Source organism: Lycium ferocissimum, chromosome 7 (genome assembly GCF_029784015.1).
Source record: "Lycium ferocissimum isolate CSIRO_LF1 chromosome 7, AGI_CSIRO_Lferr_CH_V1, whole genome shotgun sequence".
NCBI lineage: Eukaryota > Viridiplantae > Streptophyta > Magnoliopsida > Solanales > Solanaceae > Lycium > Lycium ferocissimum.
The window spans coordinates 45957052-45980230 of record NC_081348.1 but is presented as its reverse complement, the minus strand read 5'-3'; the positions used below and the strand labels follow the sequence as shown (position 1 = coordinate 45980230).

At 36.4% G+C, this 23179-nt stretch overlaps 1 protein-coding gene across 3 annotated transcripts; it reads left to right on the top strand.

Moving 5' to 3' along the window:
• The first annotated feature begins 1520 nt into the window (after positions 1-1520).
• On the top strand, positions 1521-17837 carry LOC132065374 (hydroxyproline O-arabinosyltransferase RDN2-like). Of its 3 annotated transcripts, none has more exons than XM_059458750.1 (9): positions 1521-1646; positions 4918-5480; positions 6127-6194; positions 6278-6479; positions 7072-7169; positions 7249-7318; positions 7657-7728; positions 7809-7922; positions 17580-17837. In XM_059458750.1, exons 2-9 carry the CDS (start codon positions 5058-5060, stop codon positions 17631-17633), a joined length of 1101 nt encoding a protein of 366 aa, XP_059314733.1. In that variant the 5' UTR covers positions 1521-1646; positions 4918-5057; the 3' UTR covers positions 17634-17837. The 3 variants fall into 3 exon arrangements, with proteins under 3 accessions (XP_059314733.1, XP_059314731.1, XP_059314732.1); XM_059458748.1 differs by lacking the exon at positions 1521-1646 and adding an exon at positions 4046-4219; XM_059458749.1 differs by lacking the exon at positions 1521-1646 and adding an exon at positions 4279-4346.
• Positions 17838-23179: the final 5342 nt, after the last annotated feature.

Genomic DNA, 23179 nt, shown 5'->3' with positions numbered 1-23179 from the left:
TTACTCTACGATTTACTATTTCTTAGACTTATTTAGGTTCTTCCTAGTATTAAATGGATTAATATATCATATTGAAATCTGCTTTACTTGAACCGGCGGTCTATTACAAACAACCTCTCTACCTATCAAGGTAGGGGTAAGGTCCGCGCGCACTCTACAGACCCCTACTTGTGGGAATACACTGGATATGTTGTTGTATATAGAAAACTGAAAATTCAGGTTTGAGAAATGAAAATATTGAGATAATAAATATGAAAACTGTAAATATTTGTTGCGGTTTTTCTCATGGTTGGTTGGTTTTTCAACAGTCTGGTTCTCTAACTATCCATCTTTTCAACCCTTTCTCCGGTGAGACAATCGATCTTCCTAGGCCTCATGGTCATGTCGAAAAAAGTTATTCTATCCAAGAATCCTTCAATCAATCCATATGATTTTGAGGTCGTCCCGACATTTAAGGTTTGGGTCCTGCCGCATTTTGAGTTGGCTATCCTAAAATCTGGTAGTAACGCGTAGATTTCCATTATTGATTATAGATCAACATATGCTATTTGTGATGTAATATACTATGACGACAGATACTATGTTGTGACTTCCAACCGTAGTGTTTTATCTATAGACAAAACTACTTTGAGTTTTAAGGAAGTTAGTTGACCAAGGTCAGTTATGTGTCCCTTTCTTTCCATAGAATTTTATCTCATAAAGACAACAACTAATGAGCTTATAATGGTCCAAATGTCTCATCCATGTGATATACTATCAAGGGATAAGTCATCAAGTGTTAAAGATTTCCAAGTTGGTAGTAAGCCCTATTATGACCCAAGAATCCATGTTTGCAGAGTTGAACGTAATGGGAGATGATGACTTGTTCTTATCTCCACACAGTTCCATGTGTGTTTCGGCTTCCAAATTTTCGGGATGTAAAGCCAATTCTGTATACTATATAGATCCTCGTCTAAAGCTTGGGTCATCAGGATTCATGATGGACCTTGTAGACTTTCATGATGGGAACTTCAGCACCCATTTTTCTATCGAGACGCCAAGTTTTGATGAAATTAACATGCTACCAGTCTTATGGATAATTCCTACTCCAAAGTTTACTACAACTTCTTAGTCAGGGTTTGCAGACTGAATTTACAAATTCACCTTTCTCTGTTATTGTTACCTTAGTCGTTTGTATTGAGAGGAAAATTTTGGTTTTGGTTTGATTTTTGGAATATATCTGAGCTTGCATTCATTTTCGGAAGCATGGGCTGATTTATGTAAATCTCTCTTTTTTAGGCTATCATTTAAGTTTTGAATCAGAGACGTCGTCAGAGTTTTCCATCCAATTAATTGACCACTAGCCCACACTCTTCAGTGCAGATTTGGAAAGTAGTTTTAATAGGCAAAAACAGCGCATATGGGAAAATTAAGACTTTTATCTTAGAATATTTTCAATGTCATGAAACAAACCATAAAAATCAGAATCCCAAGATACCCAACATATAAAATAATGGGAATTTGCAATTGGAAAGTATAAAATTAGGCCATGCTAATGACGATATACTGCTAACAAAGTTCAAGGTCTAAAGCCATAATTACTAGTAACTGGTCTGGGAAGTGTCTGATCCTGATTTTCTAATTTGCAAAGCATTTCCAGATCAGAGGTAAGTTCCCTCAGGTCTGTTTTGGATTGCTCAAGTTCTATGAAATCCTCTAATTTTGATTCCATTTCTTCACTGTACACGAGCAGATAGTAGGATCTAATAATATATACTCCCTCCGTAACATCTCCGTCCATTTTATGTGATGATGCTTGACTAAGCATAAAATTTTAGGGGAAAAAAAGAAAGATTCTTGAAACTTATGGTCTCAAACAAGTTATAGACTTTTAATTTGAAGCTTGTGGTCTAAAATTTATGCTTTGACGTTGTGTGCAACTCAAAGTTTTCTTTCGTAACTAACAATTATTCGTAAGGTACTAAAATTTATTGATACCATAATATTTATTGATACCATCTTGCCTAAGCCCCTTTGTGTTGTTACTTATTAGCTTTGGCGTTTGTACTTAGATGAGAAGTTTGTATTTTTGAAATAAATTATGAGTTTAGGATTTAATTTCGAAAGCACAAGGTTTGGAAAACAGTTTAATAGGCAAAAACAGTGCAATAGAGAAAAAGATTAAGTCCTTGTGTGGAATTTAATATCTTGAAACGGTCAAGAAAAATCAGAATCTAAGAGACACAACATATATAAGATAGTTGAAATTTGTATTTGGTAAGTAAAAATAAAGCCAGTCTAATGATTCTATGTATACGACTAACAAACAACGACCAAGCGAATAAAGGCTGAAGTGGTTAAAATACCTCCCAACTTGGCGTGGATTATTATTTTAGTCCCCGAACTATGCCTAGTATTAAAAACACCCCTAACTTGGCTAAGTGAGTTTAAAAATACCCCGGAGCTGCCACATGGCATAGCAAGTGGTCTCAGTCTCTTTTATGCGCGTGAGAGCGTAAAAAACATGCCACATACTCAGCCAAAACGACAAAAAATCATTTTTTTTTTACATTTCCCTTTATCTTTAATCCCAACTCAAAGCTAAAAAGGTTCTTTCGTCTTTATTTAAATGCTCCTCCATTAAAACACACCCCAAGTTGAACTCAATTGTTTTTCTTGACCTTCTTCTCTAATTGCTAAAGTTCTTAGTTATATTTGTAGGTTTCTCTCTCAATTATCTTCATAAGTACTAAAGTTTAAGATAGAAGGAAAAAAGAGGTGGGTATTGAAGTTACTATTAAAAAAAAAGGGTGAGATAAATGCGTCTAAGAGCTGATTAAAACTACAGCCATTGAATGGTATTGGAAGAACTTCAAAATTTCTGCAAGTGATACAGTTAAGAAGAAAAAAATTGAATTGGGTATTTGAAGAGAACAACTAAAATGACTAATTAATCCACGAACTTGAACCCATCCACACTTAATAAACCCAAGAACCAATAGGATACTACCCTCACAACCAATGTTTATCAAGATTTCTTGGCCGAAACATTAAGATCTTTATGGAAAACAAAGGAGATGGGTTTTGCAATTTGAGAGAGTTTTGAAAGAGAGAGATATTTCTAGAGGGTTTTAATGGGTTGGGTGATTTATTTGATCAGGTGGGTTACAGGGTCAAGTGTTTTAACAGGTTAGTCTTTTTATTTTATTATTTGCCTTCTTAATTATCCATGCGAAGGACACATCAGCTAGAAATTCCAGCTGGACCGCGAGTGACTACACTCACTAAGGCGTATGAGTTCAGGGGTGTATTAAAATCCACTTAGCCAAGCTTAAGGGTATTTTTAAGACTTCCCATAGTTTGGGGACTAAAGTAATAATCCGCACCAAGTTTAGGGGTGTTTTAACCACTTAAGTCAAAGGTTTTTCATAGACAACCTTAAACAAATGGTTTCCTAATTTCTCATAATTAATTAGGTGACGACTCTATAAATCCAGCATAGTAGCCAAGTTATGATAGTAGCTTTTGCGCCTGCGAAAAAGTGAACCGTAACAATGCTTACAAGCTCAATTAAGGAGTCTTCTCCGGTGACCATAGCTCAGTGCGATGCCAAACTCAGGCTACCTCGATCTTTGATTAATCGATTACTTTTTCCTAATAATTATTGCTATATCTTGCTCTTTATCTTATTAATTTGGTCATTACAATCTATGTGTCCTTAAATTACGTGTACAAATTTGAAGCTCAAACTGTAGCTTAAAATTTATCGTCTCTCTGAGTTACAGAGAATCTATGAACACATTACATACTAAGAAGATGCCAGATAATTTTGTAATTTTTATATAAATAATGAAGCTCAAACTTTATGTGAAGTGTAGCTTAAAATTTATCGTCTCTCTGCTTTGAGAGTTACAGAGAATCTAGATGAATCACCTAGTTACAAAATTACTAACAATCAATAAAAGAGTGTACTAATAAGGGTACTTTAGTCAATTTTGTAATTTTTATATAAATAATAAATATCTTGAAAAAAATACTTATTACAAAGATATCCAAATATGGTAGGTAAGCAATATTATGGTAAACTTGTTAATGTTTCTCCAAAATTATCCATAATAAAAACAGAATCTTTCATTCAGATTCTGATTCTGATTTTGCTTCTGTGTCATCTCCTTTTCATAAGTTGTTGCACTTCTGTGTTGCTCTCTTCGCTATGTTTTCTCTTGGAATTTAGTTTCTGGTTTGTCTCTTCAAAATTTCTTATCATTTATATTTGCGCATCATCCATAGTAGTAGTTGTTTGATTTTAGTGAAAGTTTTTCCCCTGTATATACATTGATCCCCCATAACTTGATTATCTGCTTGTGGTGATTTTTCTTTTCCTTAGATTAGTGATTCACTCTGCTTTGTGTTATATAGAAGCTAACAAGGGATGACTTGATTTTGTATGTTGAGTTATCATGAATGTTGAGGTTCTACATTGTTATTCTGCAGAATGCCTAAATCACCCCCATCTTTTTTCAGTTTCCTTATTTGGTGATCATAATGATTTAGTTATCGTATTATTTGTTGCTGCTATTGTTCTCTTCTTCATTGTTTTCAGCATGGCTTCTTCACTGCTATATTTTCTTTACATACTTGATTTTTTTATATGCTTTGCTTGAGCCGAGGGTCTATCAGAAACAACCTCTCTGCCTTCACAAGGTATGGGTAAGGTTGTGTACATGCCACCCTCCTCAGACCCTAATTGTGGGATCACACGGGGTGTGTTGTTCTTGTTGTAATGTTGGGGTTTTTACTTTTTAGTGCTTCCCTCGTTTAGTCTGATTGGATGCTCTGACATCTGATAAGTTGGCATAATACACTAATCTGTCTCAATTGGCTTTTTGCAGAAAAGGTATGTCTTTTTAAGCTTAATTTTTGCCTCTGTTCTTGCAGGGCGAAGGACACACTATATTGAACACATATACTCTTGGGGCATTAATATTGCGTGTGTGGTTATTTATGTACCTTCATAAAGTAGGAAACTAGGTGTTATTCATTGTATTGGGCTATCACTTTGTCTTGTAATATTTCTCATGATCATGGGAAGAGTGACACCACTGTCTCTTTTTCTTCTGTCCCTTGTTTCTTTCTTTGCAACATATAATCTGATTACCATGATTATACGGTATAGAACAGTTGGCTCTGGGAAATGGAAGGCTGGTGGTTTGGTGTCCTCGAACACTCAACTATTTCCTGATCCAATTATTCAAATGCCGGAGAATCTGAGAAAACCTAAATCTGAAAAGTTGTTATTCCATATTGCGGTAACCGCAACTGATGATCCTTATAGCAAATGGCAATGCCGCATCATGTACTACTGGTATAAGAAAAAGAAGGATTTACCAGGTTCAGAGATGGGAAAATTCACTCGAATCCTCCATTCAGGAAGCCCCGACAATCTGATGGATGAAATTCCGACATTTGTGGTTGATCCTCTTCCAGAAGGTTTGGATCTGGTGAGAAAGGGGACTGTGTTTCCCATCTTTGCTCTCTTTTGCAATAGAACTAACCATGTTTGCTTGACATGTCTTTTGTCTAACTTGTAGCAGACAAGTTGTTGCAACTGCAATCATTATTTGATTAACAGCATTTAATTTATTTCAGGAAGTGCAAAATTTGTTTAAGTATGATTAAATCATTGTATCATGGTTGAGTTGCATCACTACTTAACTTAGTTTTAAGATGTCTATATAGTTTGGTTCTCTTTCCTCTTTGGAAAACTTAAAGTTGTCTACTGCATCTAAAGCAATGGAATATCTTTCAGGAAAACCAAAAATCATTAAATGTTTAATGTTATTTTCATTCCAGAAAAAAACAACGTCGGATTTTGAAAAAAATACTAACTTCAGCTTTCTATTTATTCATATTGTTTCTTTGTCTGTAGTTGTGGTTCATGTCATTCCTGGTCCTTTTAACTATTATATTTATGGAGTTTAGAACATAGTCTCTCCTTTACTTCCCAGACCCCACTTGTGGGATTACACTGGGTAGGTTGTTGTTGTTGTAGAATATAGTCTCTATTCACTTGTCTGCTTGTTTTTGTCGTCATATACTCTATATGTTATTTTAGACTCACTTGTCATGGTTCATTGCTGCTTACAGGGTTACGTTGTCCTCAATAGACCTTGGGCATTCGTCCAGTGGCTGGAGAAGGCTACAATTGAAGAGGAGTGAGTTCTCCAATGTTTATATGAATTTGCTTGACTGGGCAACAATCTTAGCCTGTTCGCTGTTCCCTTTACTATTATGACAGATATATACTAATGGCAGAGCCTGATCACATTTTTGTGAACCCGTTGCCCAATTTGGCTTATGGAGATTACCCTGCTGCTTTCCCTTTTTTCTATATTAAACCTGCCGAACACGAAGAGATCATAAGGAAATTCTTTCCCAAAGAAAATGGTCCTGTAACAAATGTTGATCCCATTGGCAATTCCCCGGTTATTATAAAGAAGGTAAATTTTACTTGCATTTAATGGTCTATTGTGATATATGAAGCAAGACCCTTTATTTAGGTGTTCATGTCCAAAGTGAAATTAAAGTTCTACAAAACAGTCGTAAGACCAATAATATTATATGGTAGTGAATGTCGGACCGCTAAAGACCACCATATTCATAAGATGAGTGTTGTGAATGCCAAGATAGATGTGCAGCCATTCGCCAGAAGGTGCTAGTAGTATGCATTAAGGATAAAATGAGAAGATTGCTTGAGATGGTTTAGTCATATCTTGCGTCGACCTACAGATGCACCGGCCAATAGGTGTAAAACTATGGTGATTGAAGGTGTTAAAAAGGCATGTAGACCTAAAATCATTGACGTGTCCCTACCATGTCATTCTCTCATTTTCTAAATTTTCCATGTTAGATCTTTGTCCCGTGTCTGTTTGTATACCACTAGATTGTTATTAGATACCGGTCTCCCAACTGTGATCTATTTATTACTACTACATCAATTCTTTGATCAGCACTTTTTGGTTATTCTGTACTTGGATTTTCAATCCTGTCTGTCTTGTGATTTCAAAGGAATATTTTCTTTGGTTTATACAGGATTTGTTGAAGCAAGTAGCACCTACATGGATGAATATTTCACTAAGAATGAAACATGACGAAGAAACAGATAAAACTTTTGGCTGGGTCTTAGAAATGTGAGATAACTGCTAATGAGCTGAAAGACGTTGGTCTTGTCATAACTGTGTTTTTGACTTTCCTATTTTTTGAATTAAGGTATGGTTATGCTGTAGCTTCTTCTTTGCATGGTGTGCAGCATATCCTTTGGAGAGACTTTATGCTACAGGTTTTGATCTTAATTACTCCCTCCGTCCCAAAAAGATTATCCTCCTTTCCTTATTAGTTTATCCCAAAAAGATTGGCACATTTATATATTTAGAAATAATTTAACTTTATCAGATGATTTACAGCCACACAAATATCTAAGGCTTATTTTGGACCACACATTTTAAAAGTCTTCTTTATTTCTTAAACTCCGTGCCAAGTTAAACTAAGACAATCTTTTTGGGGCGGAGGGAGTACTACACAGTGTGTAGTCTTTGTATCATTTTAGCACTTTGATTTTTTTTTTTTTTTTTTTAATACTTTTCATAAGTCATAAATTCTTCAATTTTAACATTTTAGCCACCCTGGGATTTGGAAACTGGAAAGAAGTTCATCATCCATTACACTTATGGGTGTGACTACAACTTGAAGGTAGAATTATTGTTGTGTAATTAAGTTTCAACCTTTCTATTATGCTCTTACTAAGAAATTCTTATAATCTTATTGCTCAGGGTGAGCTAACTTACGGAAAAATTGGAGAATGGCGATTTGATAAGAGGTCCTATCAACGAGGACCTCCACCTAAAAATCTATCCCTGCCTCCACCTAATGTCCCTGAAAGTGTGGTATGTTTATACAACTATCTGAAGAAATCAGTTGCACTCCTCAATTAAAATATCATATTCAAAATGGTTAGTGTGGTATGTTGGTACAATTCTTTGGAAAAATCAGTTGCATCTTCTTAGGCTGATATTAGATTCAGCAAGGTTATCTATTTGTTTGATATTATTCATTTTGATTTAATGTGTGCTAATTCTGGCAAACTAAATTGTCTTCTATTCAAATGTAGTTGAATAGTTATTTACAGAACAGAAAGAAAAAAGCTAAGGCATGCTTGAAAATGTCCTACTCATCTTCAGATGGCTTATTGTATGTTTTCTTATTACATAAGATTTGCCACCTGAAGAGCTGTGAGCTGATAAACCCTGTTTCTTTTTTATCTTATCATTATTGTTGTCATAAAACATTCTATTATTAGTTAGATGACAGAATTGTTTGGCCTTGTTAGACGACAGAATTCTTTGCCAGTGTTCACTTACTACTAATGTGTTATGCTCTTAAATATGCAATATTCATTCGAGGAGAATCCACTGGTTCTTTAAGTTTAAGCTACAACTGAAGAATAAGGATGACTAACCGGTCTATCTTTAGATTCGCCTCTTTACTCCCTACCTCAGATTTAACGTTTGGCAGGACAAGATTTTGCAGCCTTTCCATCATTTCTTTTAAATACTTTGTTAGGCTAGAGTTGAGTCATCCAGATGGGAGAGTTTCCTTGTGACGTGTGAGTTCCAACAAACTTGATTTGATTTTTTGTAGCAATCAGAAACTGTAAGCCGCTTCTCTCTTGCGTAAAAATAATATTTAACCTTTCTCGGTCATTTTGCTAAACATCAAGTGTAGTATTTATTCTTATCTTATCCAAACATAGAGCAGATTTATCTAGATTGAATCTAGCCGTGCTATTCATTCCAAGCAATCCAAAACAGAGTAAACCATGTGTAGTATCTGTTCATATCTTATAAAAAAGATGGTATATTTATCCCGATTGGAATTTGGATCTAGCTCAGTATTCATTCCAACCAATCTAGAAACTGAGTATATCTAGTGTAGTACTTGCCCTTTTTTTTTTTTTTTTTTTTTTTTTTTTTTTTATATATATAATTGAGGAATCCTTGTAGGATAGCTAATACCGTCCTAGTTTTCACATAGGTTCAAAACTTGGAGGAGTATGTGTCCGGCCCTCTACCCTCCCTTTTGAATACCAGACTTTAGTCCTTGGCAGAGTTCGAACTCATGACATACTGTCACGATCCAAACAGCCGTGAGTGGCACCCACACAAATTCCCTAGTGAGCGGACCATCTACTTAAACAACCATCCAAATGATTACCAAATTACTTAACCAATTTTAAAACATTCAAGGATATGACAGATATAAAAATCTCCAAATGTCTAGTCATGCCATAAATAAATAAAATCTGCGGAAGTCTAACTATTACAACCCCAAAATCCGAAAGTCATCGTACAAGGACTCTAAAATATAACTGTCTAAAGAATGAATAACTGTCTAAAAATAACATAAATGTTTGAAATGGAATAGACATTTAAAATAGGAAAGATCTTCAGGCGGTCTGGCATGGATAAGAGCTCACCCTCGAATCTGGAGGAAACTGGCCTCACGCTAAATATGAGATCTCGTAGATGTCTCTAGATCACAATCTACACTCAAAAGAATGCAGCAAGGTAGTATCAGTACAAACACTATGTACCAGTAGATATTATAGGCTGACTAAGATTAGTATCATGCATAAAATCACAAAATCAATAAAATAGACAGATAGGCACAACGGCACATAATCTCAAGAAACTATCAACAGAAATCATCCAACTCCGAAATATCATCCAACACAGGGATAAGGTAAATCCACACAAGTAGAAATCAATAAGAGTAACTCAACCCATGTAATCACCAAACACAATCGCAAATCACACATTATCCCAACTCTGTTACATATCCGTACACACATGCTAAATGGTAGTGTTTGACCCATTAGCCATGACCTGCAGGGGCCCCATGGTGTCCATGTACCACTCGCTTTGGAACTGACCTCGGATCACGAGCCCATTATTAGGCCACATCCTCACCCCCTGTCAAATGTGCCTTTTCATATTTATAATATCTTTCTCATCACAATGTATTTCCATTCCACAATCAATAAGGAATGTGAACAATCGATAAATCAATATCAGGGAACATAAATCACCGTGTCACAAGTCATATCAAGACTCAAGAATCAATAACATGAATAAAGGACTACTCCAAGTCAACAAGAAGAGTACTTATGAACTCTTTCTTTATCATTTCATAACAGTTCATTACATAATTAAGTCAAACACAATCAATTAAGGAATTTCCAACCACACTTTATGTCTGAAGCCCTAATCATGCTTCTCCTATCAATTTCATAACATATACAATCAACTAATCAAAGTCTAACTTAAGTAGACCGTAATCTACCTCAAAGCAGAACTGGAGCAATGTAATCACTCCGCGATACCTTTCCCCTTTAGCAAAGGTTCCGAACGTTCAAAGTCTAGAAATATAGAGTTACATCAGTATTCAATCATCTACTCCAACAATACAACAATTTGGGGAAAAGAACCCAACTACTTCTACCCTTTTCAAATGGGTGAACTATCACTAAGCGTGAATTCATCATAATATCAACCCTAATAATCATACTCTATCCGTTCATGGGTTTTCTAATTGTCCTAACCTTTTCACAAGCAGTTTTTATGCCAAAGTTATCATCCTTAGGAAACCCTAGGTCTCATTCAACAAGTTCACCATTAATAGACAAGTTCTCATCCTAGGAAGTGATAATTGATACTCCTAGATGATTAAATAACAATAAAATCAACAACCCATTAATTAATCAAGGGTTTCTTAAGTTCTAGGGTTTTAGCCTTTTCATTCACCATTAACAGACCTTTAACAAATTCTGGAATCTAACATGATGATGGAATTAACAAAGTCAAGGGTGGAGACTTACCTTTCAAGAGTACTTTAACCCTAGCCTTAGAATTTCGCCACAGCAGTTCTTGGAAATTGTTTTGGAGTTATGTGGGGAATGGGTTCGGAATAAAACATATAAAACTCGGGTTCAGCCTCGCGTCGACCGCTGCAACAGTCTCTCTATAGCGGGAAAGCTCCCGCTATGGCGGACCCCATTAAAGTCCCGCTTCCCGCGCGGCGACCCCCTACCCGCTGCAGCGATCCATTTTGACCAGTAGCTCGGATTTTTACAATAGTTTCCAACCAAAAATCCCAACACCAATATAAGGCCCTACAGACGCAAACAAAACATGCACAGATACATAAAAACGCGCTACGGACTCACCCGCAACGTCAGAATTCCCAACGAAGGTCTAGTTTTACCTAGCGGGTCATTACATTAGATACCAATTAAACAATTATTCATCCCCGAACGGACAAAGAGAAGGAACAAAGGGAAGGTACCTGACTCAATGAACAGCTGGGGATAATTCTTTCGCATATTGGATTCTGTCTCCCAAGTAGCTTCCTCAACGGGGCGGTTCTTCCACGAAACTTCACTGATGCTATTTCTTTCTACCTCAACTTACAAACCTCTCTATCTAGAATAGCAATAGGCTTCTCCTCATAGGACGGATTCTCATCCAACAAGACAGAATCCCAACGAATGATAAAAGAACTATCGCCATGATATCTCTTCAACATAGAGACGTGGAACACTAGATGGACACCTGACAAACCTGGGGGCAAAGCCAACTCATAGGCTACATCCCCCACACGATTGAGAATCTCAAATGGACCAATGAATCTGGGACTAAGCTTACCTTTCTTCCCAAACCTCATCACACCCTTCATGGGTGAGACTTTCAACAAGACTTGTTCTCCAACCATGAACTCAAGATCTGGGACCTTTCGATCCGCATAATCTTTCTACCTACTCTGAGTGCACCAAGAGCTTTTCCTGAATCCTCTTAACTTTATCTAAGGAATCCCTCAAGAGATCCGTATCCCATGGCCTTACCTCGAAAAGCATCAAACCACCCGATAAGAGACCTACCTCCTCCTATGAGCCTCAAACGGCCATGTCAATGCTCGAGTGGTAGCCGTTATTATAAGCAAACTCGGCCAATGGTAAGAATCGATCCCAACGGCCACCGAAGTCAATAACACAGCTAGCATAACCCCAGACCTAAATAGTCCGCTCGACCGGCTGCATACGTCCGAGGGTGGAAAGTTGTACAAGGTCCCAACCTAGGACCCAATTCTAAATGCAAAGTCTTCCAGAATCGGGATGTGAACGTCGTGCCTCTATCAGATATAACGAAAATCGAAACCCCATGCAAGCGAACAATCTCCCGAATATAACCGGCGCCAAAACCGAGCAAGATAGGTAATCCGAACCGTATGAAACGGGCTGATGTCACGCCCGAACCATGGCTCGAGCGTGACACGACACACTCGCACCCAATCGTATGTGACCCAGCGAGCCCATTGTCGGCCGAATCAACATGTGATATCAAAATATGCTAAAATAAGGAAATAAGACTAACACATGCCGATCTACTAAAAGTCTGGCTGAAATATATTAATTGCGAAATACTTTTAAAGTCTAAAACATCTTAAATAAATGCCATCAAGGCTAACACATCAAATTCTACTAATATTTGACTCTAAAGAATACCGGACTATGTCAAAACCGGAAGCAGGATAATTCTCACCAATAGCCGATAATGCCCTAGAAAAGATAACTATCGAAACCGCAAATAAAAGGGGACATCGAAAAACGAGGATCGAAAGAATAATATAAGTCAAACCGAAACTCACCAATCCGAAGCCGACATGGCACCCGTATAATCAGTTAGCGTGGATCGTCCAAATAAATACGCACGTATATCGTTGTCTTGTGACCGATACGTAGTGACGATAATAGTCCCCCCCAATGTTTAAAAAACTACACACCTAACCTTTTGAATTGGTCCTATTACCCCCCGGACAAAGCATTAAAGAAGGAATATAAGCGGGCGCGAAATTAAAATCGTGAACGTGTTTTAAACAGAAGGCAAGGATGCCATATAGATATATTTACTCCATTACACCCAACTTCTCATTTTTTAGCCCAACTTCTCATTTTTTTCTCAATGAAGTTAAACACAAAACCCCCGTATAATCGTAAATATAATCCCGTGGTTTCTTTGATTGCATAGGGAAATAAAGATCGTCACAAAACCGTAAGCCTCGTGACCAAGCAATGGGATGTTTTGGTATCCATCTCCATGTCAAAATAATATCCGTGGCCTAGGGCCTAGAAAATCCACATATGATTCCCAACAATGTGTGATCATAAACATTAAGGCGAAAATTTAGGAAAAACTGGAAAAAAAAAGTTGAAAAAATCTATAATCGATGGAAGTTTGGATAACTTGTTCTCATTGGAGTTGGAACTTAAGAAAATTAAACTCCATTATAGGAATTTGAGAAAAGCCGAGACTCAAATGGGTTTATGTTAATACACAAGTTTATAATGATTACTTTGTTCTATTAGGTGTTAGGAGTTCATGCTATTCAAAAGTTGGTGTGATCAATCTAATGAACGAATTGATGAAACTATAACCCTAAAGGAGAATTGGATATGGGTTCTTTGATCCATTACAAAAACTAGGGCTAAACTATATTTTGTGATTTTTTTTTTCAAATCCTAATGAAGACGCACGCGGGGGCTGTGCGGAGAATCATGGACATTCCTAACGTAGATAGTTAGCCACATACGCCGCATATGCTCCGAAAAAATTTGCAAGAAAGGTGGACCCCTAAACTTTGAGAAGAATCCCAAAAGCCTATTATCCCTAATACGTATCAACCCTTTAGATGGGTTTTTCGAAACCCTAGGTTAAGAACAATGAATTCTCGATTATGGAACTTAAGCCAATACCGATACGTGTTAGAATCCATGTTTACATAAGTTTATAATGTTACCGAGTTCATGCTAGTTCAAAATGATAACCATGAACGAATTATGAAACTATTAAGAGGTGATAGGGGAAAGATATTTTCGAGTCAAATTACCCGATAAGGTTCAGGAGTTAGAGAGAATCATGGACATTCCCTAACATAGATAGTTAGGTATCGCAAAAGTTGAAAAGAAAGAAAATAGCCTAAGTCGAACCCTTTAGATGGGTTTTCTTGAAAATATTTACAATGAATTCTTGCTTAATGTTCATAGATATATGTTAGAATCCATTTGGAATAAAGACGGCGCTTACTTGGTGTTCCGTACTTGAGAGAGCAGTCGCCGCACTACGTCCGTGAAGTTGAAAATAAGAAAATAAAGCCGAATGTCACCATTTATCTAAAGCCGGACAGCCGACTCGGAATGTCAAATTCCAAAGAATAACCAATTTTCCGGCGCACGGATAGAATTTTGTCCCTTCCTTCCAAGTGCGTCCCGCACTTGGATCCCGTACTTTAAAGTACGGCCCGCACTTTAAAGTACGGCCCGCACTTTACCTACAAATTCCAATTCCAGCTCCAACACTTCTGTCTGATTTTTTTTTCTAAGTCTAGAATCATGGTCAAAGCTTAAGTTAAAGGCCTGAAGTATTACAACAGACTTGGTCAATCTGTCAACAATGACCCAAATCGAATCAAACTTACCCAAGGTCTTCGAAAGACCAACCACAAATCCATCGCTATCCTCTCCCACTTCCACTCTGGAATGGGCATCCTCTAAAGTGTACCCCCGGGTCTCTGGTGCTCGTACTTCACCTGCTGGAAATTCAAACACTGTGCAACGAACTCCACAATATCACACTTCATCCTAGCCCACGAATAGTGCTACCTCAAGTCACGGTACATCTTGGTAGCACCAGGATGAATGGAATATCTAGAACTGTGAGCCTCCGCTAAAATTATCTTAATCAAGTCATCAACACGGGAAACACAAACATGCCCCTTTATTCTCAAGACACCCTCATCATCAATCAAGGCCTCCTTGGCCTCACCACGCAAGACTTTATTGCGAATCTTATTCAAACTCGCATCCTCAAACTATCTAGCCTTAATCTGCTTCAGAAACGATGATCTCGCCTCAACACAAACCAACACCCTGCCTGAATTAGACATCTCAAGCCTTATGAAACTGTTAGCTAGAGTCTGGACCTCCCTGGCCAACGGACGCTCTGATGCAATCAACCGAGCCAAACTGCCCATGCTAGCTGACTTCTTTCTGCTCAAGGCATCTGCCACCACATTTGCCTTACCAGAATGATACAAGATAGTAATGTCGTAATCCTTAAGCAACTCCGTCCTTGTATAAGAGTTCTTAGTCACAGGAAAAATGAGCAGTTTCCTCAATCCCAAATTCTAACTATTATAACATAATATTCAGATATTATATAAAATATTGTTAATGATTCCCTTTCCAATAACAAATCCATTAAGAGTTTATCTTTTAAGGCAATACTAATTATTCTTTTTTCAGGTCAATTTCATTTCAATATTAAAACTAAGCCTTACCACAATTAGTGGGTACTGCTTCTATGGATCCTTTGCTTTCATTATGTTTTGTTCTTAGCTAAGATCCCAACTGATTAAGAGAGGTTGTAGGTTCTTTGAGATCATTTCCATTTATGTGACTTTAGTTAATGTTGTACAGACTCATTTACGGGTATGGACTAGTGTGTATGAAGGTCTACATAGGGCATGGTCAAATCGTCTCATATGACCTCTCATACTACTTCCAGCTAATATGATCATTTCTAATCGTGTATGATCGAACATCCATCTTCGATTTTTGTGTTTCTATGATATTCATCTTATGGATATATAAGATCTTACAAGTCTCACAACCATATTTAAACTTGCCAATCACTTTGTCACGTATTCCCCGTTGCATTGCACTCCCATAACATTTCTCTGTTTCATCCATCCTATGTTGAATATGTATTTCATCTTTATCTGTTATGCGATGCTTATGAAGAATTAGAACTAAATATTTGAATTTCCTGCTTTAGGCACCATAACATCGTTTGGTCTCACTTTTCCTTATTTTCTTATAAAACTAAACTTGTAATGCATATTCCGTCTTATTTCTACTTACCCTAAAAAATACAATCTCTAGAATTCATCTCCATAATACCAGCTTTTGGTGGACTTCCTTATTAATTTTGTCAATAATCACGATATTGTTTACAGATAGCATGCACCATGAAACCCTAATTTGTATTGTTTTGGATAACTCTATTTTTGATTAGATATATAAATACATACTCAGAATCCTTGGTGCATGGAGTAAACCCAAATTATTGAAAACTCTTTGTATCTCCTCCTATTGTTCTTACACTTGTAAACCGCATTTCTTACATTTCATTTATCGCATTTATATATCTGGTACATATTCATTCTTCTAAAGTGCTCAAATTGGTGTGCTCTAGCATAAGCTTTCTCTATGTCAATGAATGTCGCCTGGAGATCCTTTCTATAAGATATCATCAGTCCTCGAGTATTAAATCTAATTCTAGGTGTGTAGCTAAGTGTCTACAGGTCAGGAATGAATGAAGATATGCAATGTTATCCTCGTAATTTATGCTAATAGTTTATCAAAGTTCATCCCCGTCCTCATGCTTTACCCTTTTCTTCTCTAGCTTATACATGATTTTCTCGTATCCCTAACTATTGATGCAAGTCATCAAAGATTTACCTTGAGTTGGGTGTCATCTTCTTATCTTCTCTGTTCACTTCTTGTACTCTTTTAGGGCCTCTCCAAATTATTATTCTATTATAACTTATACCACCATTTCTTTATTTTGTTTTAGTACATTTTTGCACATATTCATTCTACCACTACTGCTCCAATGGTCGAGTTCCTAGTTCTATCGACAGATAATAGAACTTCACTCGTTACTTCTTTAATGCAACTTGCCATTTTCTTCTGCGGTATTTGTCTAAGTTTCTATATTCATGCTCCCTCTTTCAAGATCTTGTCCTTAAATGCTAATTTGGTTTCTGTCTTTAGTGTCATTGTCGAATTACATGTTGCAAAGTCAATTCTTTGCTTTTTGGCTCAGGTGTTTTGCTTCATATCTAGGATCACCTGATCGGTGATTTGAGCATCTTTCAACATAAACCTAAGAAAATGTTGTCCATTTAATTTGAGAATATTGCAATTCTTCGCAGGTTTATATTTTCATATGACACCTATTGTCTTACTTCCTTATATCTGATTTAGAAGTCATCAATTTCTTTATTTTCTATTGTAACGTTGCTTCCTTCTCTTGTCTCCTCTCTTCCCTTTTTTTTTTTTTTTTGGTTTCTAGAATTTTTTTCCTTTACTTTTGAACCTTTTCCTAGGGTGCTGGTGGTGAGTGGACTCTAAATAACGGATATGCATTGGTATCACATGTTTAATGTCTATCCTTTCACTTTTGTGTATGTCAAATGAATGTATGTTACTTCTTCTCCGTCTTCATATTATATATTTTTTCTTGAACATTCTGAAAGACCAACTTATATATATAACTTTTGAAGAGATCCTTTAGTGGTTGTTTTTAAATGTTTTGAACATGTTAACGAAAGAGAATGAGAGATTGAACAGTTTTGATAATGGAGAACATTTTTGCTTTGTGGTGATTTTATTTTTTTTAGGTATATAATAATTGATACCTTTGCAGGTAACTCTGGTGAAGATGATAAACGAAGCAACTGCCAACATTCCAAATTGGTGAGCAGGATGACAGTATACATTTTTCTAATATTAAAGCCTAAACCACAGAAATCAAATGATTTTTCTTTTTTGACGGGAAAAACCTTTGAAAAATGTTGTCCACAGAACATGGACAAAAGAAGGTTCACAAAAGTTATACCTGTATATACAATTGTTTATCTAGTTGACATTTTTTGATAAATGAAATACAGGAGGTTAAATTTTACGTTTTTAGTTTTTGTCCACCGTAAAGAAGAGTCAATCATGTTCGAGTATTTCACATTGTATTTCGTGTTAGTTATTATAAAATTGGCTTGCAAAGAATATTTCTTTAAAAATCTGATAGACATTAGATACCATTAAATTACACTACTTAAATGTGTTTTCACTTTTATTGATATACTAGTGGCGTAATACCCCTTCTAAGCTCGGGCCCAATGGCTAACTCAGGTTATTTTTTTATAATTTTGACGAAAAATTTCACAAGTTATTAGCGCCCATTTTCACAAAATATAGCGAGATTTTTCTATATTACAAAACATTAGTATTATTTTGACTTCAAAACGTAGCGGAATACACGGTATCTGTGCGCATTCAATTTCTCTCCTAACTGAAATCGCACGGATACAATATATGATTATAAACTGTACGTGTATGTATGTGTCGCTAACTGCATATGTATGTTTTTCAAAGCAGAAGCTAAATGTATGTGTGGCCAACTGCATATGTATACATGTGTTTTCTAGGTAGAAGCTAGATATATGTGTGTGTATGTGAAAACATAAACTGTACGTGTGACCAACTAGAATCAATGTATGTGTTTTCAAATTGTATGTGCATAACATTGACCAACTGTATGGGAGGCCAGTTGTATATGAAGGGTATGTAAAGTGTATATTGTATGTATGGGGCATCCAACACTTGTACATGGCGATCTCCGGCGAAGCAAGGAAACAGAAGTGGAGCTTGACGTTTAGCGATAAGCCAATTTTAGCAAAAGCTGTTTGTTTTTGTATATTGTTTGATTGAGTTGATGGAAAGAAGAAAAAAAAAGATAACTAGGGGTGCATAATCAGCACCAGTGGATATGGCGAGGGAAAATTCTTTCAAAAGAGCATTCCAATCTCTACACTTGTTGGTGTAAAGGTGTCACGACCCATATCGTGGATCGTGCGAGCACCTACCCAATCTCACCTAGTAGGCGAACCCTTTTTCCAAAACACAACTCAAGTTATATAATTGAAATAATAATAATACTACACATAGTAATTCCGACATCATCTAAAACCAGAAATGAACAAAGGTACTCATACATTAACCATTTCCCAAAACCGTGTCTAGACTAGTATAAAAGCGGCTAAGATTTACAACTTGTCGAAATTCATTACAACAAATACAACCTCTGTTGTTGGAATGAAATTAACAGAAGCTTTTGGAATGGACACCGGAATATCTTCGAAAGCTAATAAATCCACGAACACAACTTGTAACAACTCTACACCCCGAATAGGGTGTAGCAAGAGCAGTGTCGGTATGACACTCGTATTGGTAAGTATCATAGGCCGACAACGATTAGGAGAACATAAATAACAATAGAAATCAGCAGGTAAGAATGATAGGTAACAACTCAATCAATCAGCAGAATCAGTACAAGGGGAGGGGTCTATCAAGAGAGAGATATTCCACACATAAATCAGTATCCAGGCATAAATATACACTTCTAATCCTCAATTCATTCACCACATAACGCATGCCTTATTTCACAAGAACTACTCTAATCCTCAAGTTAAGTAACCTTACTATATTCAGTTGCATTCCAAGTTTTACATTCAATCCTTAAATACTTTTCCTCGCGACAGGAACTCTACCGCCTCATAAACAATGCATCCAGAAAAACTCACAGAGTAAGAGAATAGACAACGCGGGAACGCAGGATATAAAGGGCAATGTGCATGTTTGACCGAATACAATCACTAAGACAGTCCAAGAACCACAACTCAAAGGATAGAATATCAAATCAGAATCCATAAAATGTATAAATGAAGTAATGAGTGCGTATGTAATGCAATGATATGCGATGGCTAAATATCAATCCACGTACATAGATGCTACGGACGGAATACCTCCACGCCTCCATAGTCATGATTCATGGGGACCCGCGAAGTCCATGCACCACCATCACGATCCCGATAAAGACCTCGGGCATCGGACACTCATCCCTTTCATATACAATCCTGCAAAGACCTCGGATGTTCCTTTGTCTCACTTATCATCATCAGAACCAAGTCACAACTCATATCAATGTATCATGTAAAATGAGAATGAGTGCTATGTATAATATCAATATCAATATCAAGTGAAATCATATCAATATCAATCGTACCACACATGGACACATATCACAATATCAACATTAAGTCAAGTTCTTTCCTCTATCCGTGATAGTACCAAGATAAATGAGAGACAACTGTATCGCAATCACAATATGGCAACTAAGTACAAATCCAATATCACACACTGGGCAACCAGCCAATAAATCACAAAAGACAACAAGCCCACAAATCAGTAGACAATATCAATCCTAAGTAATCCATCCCAACTCCATACCCGAAGGCATAACATGCTTTCTCCGACAGTAACCAACTTTACAAATGCTTCGCTAATTGAAATCTAACCAAAAGATAAACTAGGACAACAATATAACTCAAGTCAGCAGCGTGAGCGAAATCGTACACCAACTGATCACTTTAACCTTTTGATCGAGAAGGTACCCGAGCTCGAATACTTGGGAGACAAGCCACGCATAACAGTGCCCGACCTAGAATTATCATTTGACAAGTGCGGAGACTCGAGCATTTAACTTTCTCGTCGATCTACTACTGTACCGCGTATATGAAATCCTAATCGGTGCAACAAGTAAGTTGTAACTTTATCTAAAGTAAAGCACGGTACCGCACCGAACGTCCGCCAGTCTTCGTACTTGTTTCGAAAAAGGCGGGAACCGAAAAGGTCTAGAATAATGAAATCCCAAGTAAGCAAAGTGTCGAGGAACGAGGTATACTCGTCCAGTGAGAATCTCTTACAACTCCGGCCTTGCGGTAAAACTAGAACATTTCTCCAAACTAGGTTTTCTAGGTCTCCAATGGTTAATAATCTAGATTTTATAGTCATCTAAATCCAAACAAGTCATCAATTGCATTCTTCCTTAAAATCCACAATTTCAAGAAAACTCAAGACTTAACCCATTTTGCGAAATAATAAAAGAAATAGAATTTGAAGTTGGGTAACTAGTTTAGGTTAGCAACCAAGAAGTTCTTTCAACAATGCCATGATTCTAAGTTAAGGAAACCATTTTACCCATCTAGGGTTTTACAAGTTAGGAGGTTCCCATTTTATTAAGTCCTAGAATCAAAACCTTAATAAGAAAAATGAAGAAATCAAAGAAAGATGGAATGGTTAAGGTTTAGAGCTTACCCTTCCCAAGGTTTCATGGGATTTTCTCTGAAAGTGTCCACAAAGGCGGCTTGGAATAAGAGTTGGGTGAAAAATGAGGTCAAATCCTGAAATGAGCATTAAATACCAGGTCTGCCCAGCAACTCTCGTTGTGGCGAGCATGGGCCGCTATGGCAAACAACCGCTACAGCGCATATTCGACCGCGGGGGCGGTCATTAAGGAGATTCGATTCTTCCGCCGTGGCGTAGGAGAAATCGCTGGGGCAAAACGTCTAATCCTTTGAATATTTCATTACGGTGAAGATCGGCACCTTAGGGAGGACCCGCGGCATGGTCCAAACCTTGCTGGGGCTATGCACTAAGCTCAGGTGGCCATAACTCGATCTTTAATTTCCTTTTAACTGGACTAAAAATCAATTTTAACTGAAAATCCCCGCGTACAACTAACAGGGCACAACTAACCAAGGATGATTAGGACACGACTTGAGGAAAGTCGGTAACGGCCAAACGGGTCGTTACAGAAGATCAATATTTTTAGGCTGAAGTGATGAAAACACCCCTAAACTTGACACGTTTTCGTACTTTAGTCCCTGAGCTATTGCCACACTTAAAAACACCTCTAAACTTGGCCGACTACATTTGAATTCACCCCCACGTTGACACATGGCACAACAAGTGTGCTCAAACTCCAACAAGCACGTGAGTCGCAGCCACATCAGCTTTTTTTATTTTTTTTAAACTAGAAAAATCAATTTTTTTTTACATTTCCCTTTAATTTTTTTTTCCTATTCCAACATCTAAATTATCCCCTTCCTCCATTAAAAAGTGGACTTTTTTAAAATTAGAAAAAACTATTTTTTTTAAATGTGGAAAACCCATTCTTTTAAATATAAATCTGGACTGGATTTTTTATTAAAAAAATTTGGAAAACTGATTTATTTTTTTATTTTTTTAAATGTGCAAAACCATTTATTTTTAAAAAAAAAATTGATTTTTTAATTAAAAAAACCTGGACTTTTTTAAAATCTGGAATACTGATTTTTTTTTAAGAATAAAGTGGAAAACTGATAATTTTTTTCTAGATTTAAAAAATAATCTAATTTTCCCGGATTATTTTTAAAAAAATATATCTGGACTGTATTGTTTATTAAAAAATCTGGACAGGATTTTTTAAAAATAAAAAAATGGGTTTTCCACATTTTAAAAAAAATTCTAGTTTTCCAATTTATTTTTTAAAAAAAAAAATCAAAATTTCCAGATTTTTAAAAATAAAAACCATTGTTCCAAATTTTTTATAAAAAAATCAGTTTTACCATTTTTTTTTAAAACGATTTATCTACGTGGAGGACACATAAGACGAAAATGCCAAGTGGACAGTGAGTGCATTCCACGGCGTGTCAACGCGGGGGTGAATTAAAATGTAGTTAGCCAAGTCTAGGGGTGTTTTTAAGTGTGACAATAGTTCAAGGACTAAAGTATGAAAACGTGTCAAGTTTAGGGGTGTTTTCATCACTTCAGCCAGCGAATAAATGCATGACATATATTTGCACATAATCTTTAACAATTAATTATGGTTAGTTAACATGTGTCTCAACTCATTAAATCACTTAACTGTAGTAAATTTACCTGATTTGGTGTAAACATAGAATGTTTAAAGTCATAGAGCCCGTTTGGATGGGCTTAAAAAAAGTGACTTTTATGTATAAAGTGCTTTTAGAACTTTTAAGTGCTGAAAGTTATTTTTATAAATAAGCAGTTGAGTGTTTGGATAAAAGTGCTTATGCTGAAAATAAGTTGTTGATGTGTTTGGTAAAGAAGTGTTGTTAAGCACTTATTTTCCGTCAAAATACCGAAATACCCTTAAAGTCAAGTTAACACCATAATAAGTTGCTTTAAAAGATTTTTAAACTCTAAAGTTGATTCAAATCAAAAGTAATTTATATTTTAAAATCACTTCCACTATAAAATGTTTATTTAAGTTAATTTTTTATAAATACAAAAGTATACTCTGCTTCTTCTTTCCACAGAACCATGGACACCTTCATTGTTGGCTATGGTAAAGGAAATCTAAATGTTGGCATGGCTGATAGAGAATCGATGACGGATGTGGTATGT